At 42.7% G+C, this 8,937-nt stretch overlaps 1 protein-coding gene, 1 long non-coding RNA gene and 1 other non-coding gene across 6 annotated transcripts in view; 2 read left to right on the forward strand and 1 right to left on the reverse strand.

The window, feature by feature from the left end:
- The first annotated feature begins 1,426 nt into the window (after positions 1-1,426).
- LOC116906825 lies at positions 1,427-3,032 on the forward strand. Of its 4 annotated transcripts, none has more exons than XR_004388776.1 (5): positions 1,427-1,520; positions 1,801-1,908; positions 1,998-2,072; positions 2,349-2,448; positions 2,646-3,032. It is a non-coding gene; the product is annotated as an uncharacterized LOC116906825 (long non-coding RNA). The 4 variants fall into 4 exon arrangements; XR_004388774.1 differs by having other exon boundaries at positions 1,482-1,520; positions 1,755-1,908; XR_004388775.1 differs by having other exon boundaries at positions 1,496-1,520; positions 1,758-1,908.
- Positions 2,499-2,570, forward strand: LOC116908355. Its single transcript, XR_004388905.1, has one exon. It is a non-coding gene; the product is annotated as a small nucleolar RNA SNORD50 (small nucleolar RNA).
- Positions 3,033-6,691: 3,659 nt separating the features above from the next.
- Positions 6,692-8,937, reverse strand: part of LOC116908228 (tripartite motif-containing protein 43B-like) — a 6,171-nt gene continuing 3,925 nt past the window's right edge. Inside the window, exons 2-3 of the mRNA XM_032911493.1 lie at positions 8,792-8,889; positions 6,692-7,240 (exon numbers count right to left, since the gene is read on the reverse strand). Of these exons, the coding sequence (XP_032767384.1) occupies positions 6,741-7,240; positions 8,792-8,889 (598 nt within the window). The 3' untranslated portion in view covers positions 6,692-6,740. The remainder of the gene's footprint in view (positions 7,241-8,791; positions 8,890-8,937) is intronic.

An 8,937-nucleotide genomic window follows, 5' to 3' on the forward strand; every position in this document is an offset into this window, starting at 1 on the left:
CTGTTCTGGAACTTGCTCTGTGGACCACACTGGTCTCTTGAGCAGTGCCTCTGCCTCAGTTTTTATTTTTGTTTTTGTTTTTCTTTTATTTGAAACAGGGTTTCTCTGTGTAACAGCCCTGGGTGTCTGCTTTTAATTTAATTTTACTAGTATTGTTGTGTGCTGTTGTCAATAGTGAACAATTGGAAATCAATTAAATAAATCAATGCATCCAACAAAACGCTGCATGTCATGCTGACTATAAAAATGTCATCTCTATACACTGACATGGGAAAATGTTCAGTGTATTCGTGAAAAGTTAGCTGCACCAGAGCATATGTATAGATCACACAATATGAAACTTGTACATAGACTTTTTATGCTTTGAAATTTCAAAGATTGTCAATAATGGTTACCACTTGAGAGTAGTACTGGGAGATTGCCAAAGATATGAGGACATTTACTTGTTTATATCCTCGTTTACTGAAGTCCTTTTAAAAGCAATGTGAGGAATATTTACATTGCACTGTACATAACCAATACAGTGAAAGAGCAGATATAAGGCTAGTAATTTTGCATTCAGCCAAATAAAGAGTAACGCACGAAACCAGAGGTGCTCCTCACACATTGTAAACTGACAGCAAATGCACAAATATTTTAGAGAAAAAAACAACGAAATAAAGACCCGAGTTTCCAAATGCTAAACGATCCAAATGTAGTTATGTGTATTCATTCATTCCCTCGGACATACAGATTACTGATGCATTACTTGGAATTTTATGTCTGACGTTTGAAATAATAGGTTTGAAATAGTTTGTTTTTTCCTGCAGATAATTTAGTAAGGAGAAACTTAAAAATAGCAAACAGCTGTGTGACCTTAGGCCAATTGGCTTTTGACTTGCTGCCTCTTCTGTGAAATGGAATGTTTAACTTCTCAGGATATTGACAGTATAATTGTCCCTAATGTCTGGTAGCCAGGGTGTTTGGAGATGGAGGTTGGACCTGGCTGGACGCCAAGAGGCATTGGATAGCCTGCACCAGACAGCATGGCCCTCTGCAGACAAGCGGTATAAACCCAGGCCTTTTCGGTTTTTGCCTACACGGTTCAGTCCCCAGGGGTCCCTTCAGCAGCACTGCTGCCACAGGGGTTAAGAGTTAGGGTGAGGACATGACCACTCCCAGCCGCCGACCGTCCAGGCCTACTAGGCTGGAAGCAGGAGGTGACCTCGCCTCCAACTGCAGCAGTTCGTTTGAATTCTGGCGCCACTCCCCCGCCCAGTAGAACTGAGCTGCCCGCTAGACTAGTAAGATAGCTGGCGGCGAGCCAGCCACAGAGCACGCCGACACCGACGGGCAAGCCGCAGCCCGGCGGCGCCCACCACGCCCCCGATTGGCTTCGGGGGGGAAAAAAAAAAGACCCACAGCAAATAACCACGCGTAGCTTCAGGAAAGCCACGCCTCCACGTGCTCTCCCGTCCAATCGGCGCGAGAGGGAGGGGCAGCCTCGATCTCGATCCACGGAAGCTGTGCTGCACTCAAGGGTGAGTGGTTTAGTTGGCCGGTTGACCAAGCGAAATGTGGGCGCGCAGTATGAATTTGGAGGCTCGGGTTCTGCGGAGCAGCCTCTGAGACTTGAGCTTAGGGTACTGGTGTGAACCTCCTAGGGGAAATGCATAGCAGCTAAAGGAATACCAGGACAGGATCTTAGGCCCCAGGGAGATTGGGACTGGGCGGTCTGGCTGCTAAGTCCCAGCTTGGGTGGGTTCTTAACACAGCAGGATTTGCAGAAAAACATGCTAGGCCTTTTGTGCTGTTTGGAAGGTACCAGTGACATCCAAGAGACAATCGATTATATGCACGTGAATCCTTTTCAAGGACAGTGACAATGTCATTCTTCTCATCGTCAAAGCACTTGCAAAAAGATACTAGGTAAGGGTGAAATAGCTTAGTTTTCAAATTGAAGTATCAGAGCAATAAGAAGTGGTGTGTGATGCTTAAAATTTGCTTCTTTTCATTAGATGGAGGGGAGCCCAAAGCTTCAAAGAAAATTCGTAACAGACAGTAACTTGATTAAAACCTGATTCCTTTAAAAGGTGTGTAGAAACCTAGATTATATTTTCGTCAGCATATATTTTCACCCTTGTGAAATAAGAATCAGCTTCCTGTATGCTAATGTATTCTGAAATAGTGCTGGCCAAGCAGTGGTGCTTTTCCTGCTCTTGCCTTTTTAATTTGCAATGACTGCAGTGAGTGCATAGTACGAGACATAACTGGTCTGAACAGTGATGAAATGTATCCCAAAGATGATGTCCTGAATACTGAGACAGGAACACTGTTTAAGTGACGTCGTCTTGTCTCTTTTTATGCAGTTCTTACTCCTGGCACGTCATGGTACTTCTTTCTGCCAGCAGTGAATGCCAGCCCATTGAGATGCCCGTCCTCTGGGAAGCTCCTGGAGCAGGAATGCATGTGAGTGGTGCTCTGTTTCCTTTTTCTGCAGAGCATAAAGTCACCGGTCCGATCTATGATGATCCTATCCCGAATCTGAATTCCTGTTGAAAAAATATAATTACGGATCTGGCTTCTGAGATGGACCGTTAAAAAAGTGGATTGTTGTGTTCTGTTTTAAAGTTGGCAGCGATGTGATACCTGTTTTTCTTTTTTAGGGCCAGTGAGAGGAGACTTCTTGTAAAGGAAAACTAGATGTGGTGATGTCCAGAAAAAGCAGACACAAGAAGCAAATACAGAGTATTAGTACTGGGATGTTTGAGATGGGGTCTGCATGGCCCTGGCTGTGTCCCTCTTACACTGTCTAGTGGACAGGACAGCATCTGGTATGGCCTGCAGAGTTGAGCCTTGTGTATACCTTTTGAAGGCTCTATGTTAATGTATGACATAGTGTTCTATTCTGGGAAGGTTATGGGTGAGCTGAGGATACAACTTTACAGACTAAGCACAATGAGTGCGATCATAATTATTGGTTATGAACTCTTTCCTTATTCATCCAGCACTGGTTGCTTGGGAGTGCTGCAATAAACATTCAGTTGCAAATATTTCTTCAGTTCTTTTTGTGTCAGAAGATGAACCAGAGCGCCCTGGTATATGTTTTGTTCCACTTACATGGAAATTGAGTTTTCAAAGTTTGTGAGCTCAGTGCACAAATGTCGGTCTCCTAGTTAGCACAATTGTGCACATTGTCAAGTTTCCCTGTGAAACTGTTCCACGATGCCTTCATCATATCTGTCCAGCCCTCCCCACCCATTTCTTTATTTTTTAACTTTGTAACTATATTTATGCACAGAACTTAGTGTGCATTTAACCCAGCTTAGTGGGGAGTTCTTTAGCCTTTGCCTTTCCCAGCTCGGCAATGCGAGCCACAGACTTAGGACCAAGGATGTTGCCCCCTCCCAGAGGCAGCGGATCTCCTCATATCTGTGGTTATAATTGGTCCTAAAGCTTCCACCAGCTTAGCCAAAGCACCCTTGTCTTCCGAGTTAACCTGTGTGACGGCAACAGTCAAAACAAAACAAAATCTTAAAAAGAAAAAAAAAACAAACTGAAACCCAGACTGGATAACTTAGTGAGCACCTGCTCCAAAATAAGGCCCTTGCTGTCAAGCCTGACTGGGTGGAGTCCCCAAGAATCACATAGAGAAGAAAAACAACTTGTCCTCTGACCTCCATACGTATAACACGGCACACCTCGATATACACACAAAGTAAGTAAATGTAATGATGGAGAAAAAAGGTTTATTTTTTTTAAAGGGAAGGAAGAAGAGGGATCTCAGTGGGAGAGGAAACCCCTAACCTCTCAGAGACTTGTGCCAGGGTAAGAGGATACCCTGAGGGACCCCACCTGTTCAGAGGAGAAGTGGCAGGGGATGGGATTGCCAGGAGGGGAGTGGTGAGTGGGATGTAAAGTGAATAATTTTAAAGAATAAATTTAGAAATGGGGTACAGACCCATTCCAAATTCTCAACAGATGAATCTTAAATGGCTGAGAAGCACTTAAATGTTCAGCATCCTTAGTTACCAGACTAAAATGACTTGGATTTCATCTTATCAAAATGGCTGAAAAAAAACTCAGGTGAAAAAAAAACAAAAAAAACAAAAAAAAAACAAAACTCAGGTGAGTTGCAGTTCATCCTGGCAAAGATGAGGAACAAGGAGGACGCTCCTCTCCTGCTGATCGGAGTGCAAACTTGTACAGTCTCTCTGCAAATCAGTTTGGTAGTTTTCTTTAAGGTTTTTTTTTGTTTTGTTTTGTTTTTTGTTATAGTGTAGATGTATCAAAAGTGATGTCTTGACTGAAATGTAAACTTTCAGATGAAGGAAATTAAAGATTTTCCATCATTCTGTACATGATATAAAGGCAACCCCAACATTTGTTGTCTCTTTTTCTAATAGAAATGACTGCATTAGGAATACAAAACACCTCATGCCCCTTGAGCTTAATGTTTCTGTGTTTTGAAATCTTACTGAATTGCATGATTTTTGATTATTGGTCAGTCTAGTTTTTTTCTAAAATAATATTTGCAGTATTATGCAGTATCTGTACCCTCCTTCATGTAATATTCTGGTTAGAGCCGAGGCATCACACAAGTCTAACTATACATGAACAACCAAGTGGTCAATAGGGTCAAATCTGGTCTATATGTTGTGATATTAAGAAGTGTAAGGGGTGGGGATTTAGCTCAGAGGGGTGGGGATTTAGCTCAGTGGTAGAGTGCTTGCCTAGCAAGCGCAAGGCCCTGGGTTCGGTCCCCAGCTCCAAGAAAAAAAAAAAAAGAAGTGTAACGTATACTATGCCCTTGGGAACAACGGGAGAAAGGCAGGGAACCAGACCGCCTAAGCAAAAAGGCAAAAATTTGAGAATTCGTTTCTGAAAATCTAGAATGATGAAAGAAAGTTGCCTTTGATGGGCATTCTAATCTACTTCTCCCAGTGTTTTTAGATGCATAGGACACTGAGTTTTTCTCTTGCAAATGAGCAAGGAGAGGTTTCCAGAAAAGGGAAGCTTTTGACTGTCAGTAAGGACAATTAATTGACTTTTTTTTCAAAATGTGTTCCTAATATAAAACCGCTTAAAAATAAGGAAGTGAAGAGGATGAAATTCACTTTCCTTTTAGCCAGGAAAAAAGTCCTTTCTCCCTGAATGATGAGAGCCCGTTCAGGTTTTTTGTTTGTTTGTTTGGTTTTTTGGGTGGTTTTTTTTTTTTTTTTTTTTGGTTTTTTTTTTTGTTGTTGTTGTTGTTATTTTTCTATCCAGATGGTAAATTTTATTTTTTTAGTTCAAATAGGGATTCAAGCTTTTGTTGATCAAATCTATCTACTATGCATCTCTGTGGCTCTGCCTGACACTGCTGTTAGGATCACATAATGGTGCTGGAATCCACTATGTCCTGAGCGCACGTAAGGGTTCTAGTGAAGGACCCTAGTTCTTGAAGTGTAAGAAAGTAGGTAGGTTATAGAGTTCCTGTGAAGGACCCTAGAGGCTTTTGCCAGCCTTTCACTCACCACCTCAGGTGAAGATTAGGCCAAGTACCAGCTTCTCACCTCAGGTCAAGGCTAGGCAAAGTTCCATTCTCCATCCACAGTTCTTGGGAGAAGCAGGGACATTCTTGAAAAACCACAGAATGTACTGACTGATAGTCACCTGACCCTCTGGTCCCAGATAGAATTCGAATGCATTTCATATGCTTGCTAGCCAATAGATTCAAAGGTCGATATGCTTAGTCAATAAGTTTAAACTGTAACCTTGCTGATGTAACCTGTACCCCTAAAAAGTATAAAAACTGCTTGTTATAGCCATTCGGGGTCACCTTCTAGTCACTCGCCAAGAGGGACTGATTGAGGGTCGACCCCAACACACTGGAAAAATAAACCTCTTGCTTTCTGTGTCTTACTTAAGGGGGTCTCCCAGTAGTTAAGATTCACTTGGAGCCTTACACTGAAAGACCCCCGGAGTGGGGAGACTCTCACTCAAGTCTCGGGATGACGCAACCCCCCAAGAACTCACACAAGACCATCCTTGTTGTAATCACATGAGGTTTATCGATAGCAACCAGTGCACTGGGGTCGAGACTCGTATCCCACGCAGGGGCAGTGGAGTTCGACCCCAAGAGGCTGGGAGAAGAGGTATTTAAAGGGAGAAACCACAACCCGAGGGGGCAGGGGTGGCGCCATAGAATGAAAGTGAAAAATCACAAGGAAGAACTCTCTGTCTCCCCAGATTGTTTCCTAGGAGAAGCTGTCTCTTACTTCTCAGATTGTTTAACTTCATGGTCTGCTAGTTCCTAGGAGAAGTTGTTTCCTGCTTCTCAAGATTGTTCTCTAAGATTTATGGTCAGCTAGTTTCTGGGAGAAAGCTGTTGAGCTGGCCAATGTAATTATCCACTCTATAGCCCTAGGAGAGGCTTTTTGGAACATACAATTCTGGGGCCCAACCTGTTTTCTTTTTTTTTTTTTTTTTTTCTGCTCTAAACTTTGTGTCTAGGGGGGCAACTTTAAAACTTTTATCTTTCAACACTAGGTCTACAGTAGATCCAAGATTCTTATTAGTAATTCTCACAAATATGCAAAGGCAAACTAAAAGCAATAACCACTGTGAGAGTTAAGTGTTCTCGGAGGTGCACGTGGACCACAGAGAAACAAGCAGTCACCCATCTTTTACATTTAATATCATTTTAATATTTAATCACAATAGAGGACACATTACCATAGAAATACTGGGGAAGCACTAACATACTAGATTACAGCATCCTATGATCGTGTGTAGACAGTGGAGAAAAAAGGCCTGACTCTGAGACTGAAAGCTTCTGGATGGTAGCTGTGTATGAGGGAACCCTTGGCTACATCCAGGAAACTCATGCATCCACCCTCACAGTCAAGGAACACGCCAACCCGGCCTGTTGGCTTCTCTATGTAGTGGTGAGATACTGGACACGTGGTGAAGAGACTGGAGTGATTACCCTCCTTGAAGCACACAAGAAGAAATGCACCGCTAGATCCAATCTTTTTGTGGCTCCTCGATAACCAGACATTGCTGCAGACCCCTACAGCCCAGTGCTCACAGTCCTTCAAATCCAGCTCCCAGTAATGTTTCCCAGTGGTGAAGTCCATTGCTCCCCAGGAAGCACGATAGGACCCAGCTGAATCCAGGGATGTATTTTGATGGCAAGGTCTACTAGTGAACCTTCTGATATCAAAAAATTGGCTCATCTTGCAATTGAGTATGATTAAATTTTGAAAGAAAATTTTCACTGTGGGAAAAGCCAAGATTTTAGTTAAACCAACTATTTACGTTTGTCAGGTAAGAGAGGTTCCTACAGATTTCCTAAGTCTTAAAGCTAGAAAGGCTGAACCTGGAAGGGTAGATATAGCACAGATACATCAAAGTCAAGAAGTTTCCCCAAGAGACAGAGTGAAAACTCGGAAGTAATGAAACGCATCGTAGAAACTGCTTTGAAAATCTGTGGAAGCTGCAGAGGTGAAGCCTCAGCACAGCCTGTTCCAGGCTTTTAAGTACACTTGGCCAACAGGAGCTATTTGCAGTGCAGTGAGGACCACTGTGAAGGCTGTCCTCCGAGTCTCCATGAAGCTATTGGTTAAATCATGGTTGCTTTCCTCTTACTGTTTTTTCATCCCACTATGCAGATTTGTTCTCAAGATAGATCTAAGCATACATTAGAAGTTGGTTGTTCCCTAGTAGCAATTGTCTGCCTTTAACTAAACCCTAGCTCCTCTTATATCTTTCCCTGTGATGTTACAATGCATAGTTAGATCTCCCAGTGTGATTCACACATTGCCTCGTGTCTTGTCAACTTGTTATTGCCTATGATAAATGGCTTTGTCGACTTGGTTCTTATATGATCATAGGCTTTCTCACTATATATCGTTGACTGGCATGGGACTCACTGTGTCAACCTGTCTGGCCTCTTGAGCAATCCTCCCGATTCCATGTTTTTAATACAAGTGTGTGCCACTGTATCTTGTGAATTTTTAATCTATGGCTCATCTGGAGGTTTGTACGTGCTCGGCCCAGGGAGTGGCAGGATTAGAAGGTGTGGCCCTGTTGGAGTAGGTATGTCCCTGTGGGCGTGGGCTTAAGACCCTCATCCTAGCTACCTGGAAGTGAGTATTCTGCTAGCGGCCCTCAGATAAAAAGGTAGAACTCTCAGCTTCTCCTGCACCATGCCTGCCTGGATGCTGCCATGTTCCTGCCTTGATGATACTGGGCTGAAGCTCTAAACCTGTAAGCCAGCCCCAATTGAATGTTGTCCTTTATAAGACTTGCATTGGTCATGGTGTCTGTTCACAGCAGTAAGACCCTAACTAAGACACCCTAACTAATACACTTTAAAAAGTCAACCAATAGCTGTGCATGATTATATATGTCTCTAGTTAGAGCATTCAGGAGCCAGAGGCAGGTGGATCTCTGTAAGTCTGAGGCCAGCCTAGTCTACAGAGCCTAGTTCTAGGACAGCCGAGGCTACAAAGAGAAATGTCTCCAAAATTAAAAAAAGAAAAAAAGTCAATTGTTAAAATATTTAATGGAAAACATTCAAAAATTTTAATTGCTAATTATACTTAATTTGTATTAAACTGTCCTGTGTGTCTCAATGAACAAAAGATTCTGTTTTTCAGCCTGAATCACATTCATTTATCTTTGTTAAATGATCACGTGCCTAAATATAATTATAGTGTGACTTAATTCGACATATCTTCCTAGGAAGTTAAAATATTCATTGTGCAAAGGTTGTCTCACTGTTGAAGGTTATGTCTCTGGTCATTATATCAGTACTGACACTCACCTTTGAAGAAACTGAACCTTGCAGTCAACCCAGCATTGGGATGGGCACTGAGTTCTGGTTTCATACCCTGCGGCATGCCCAGCTGCACTAACTCACATCTGCAAGGAGAAGACATTGGTCAGCTTGTGCTAAAGATATCATCCCAT

The sequence above is a fragment of the Rattus rattus genome, chromosome 8 (assembly GCF_011064425.1).
Source record: "Rattus rattus isolate New Zealand chromosome 8, Rrattus_CSIRO_v1, whole genome shotgun sequence".
NCBI lineage: Eukaryota > Metazoa > Chordata > Mammalia > Rodentia > Muridae > Rattus > Rattus rattus.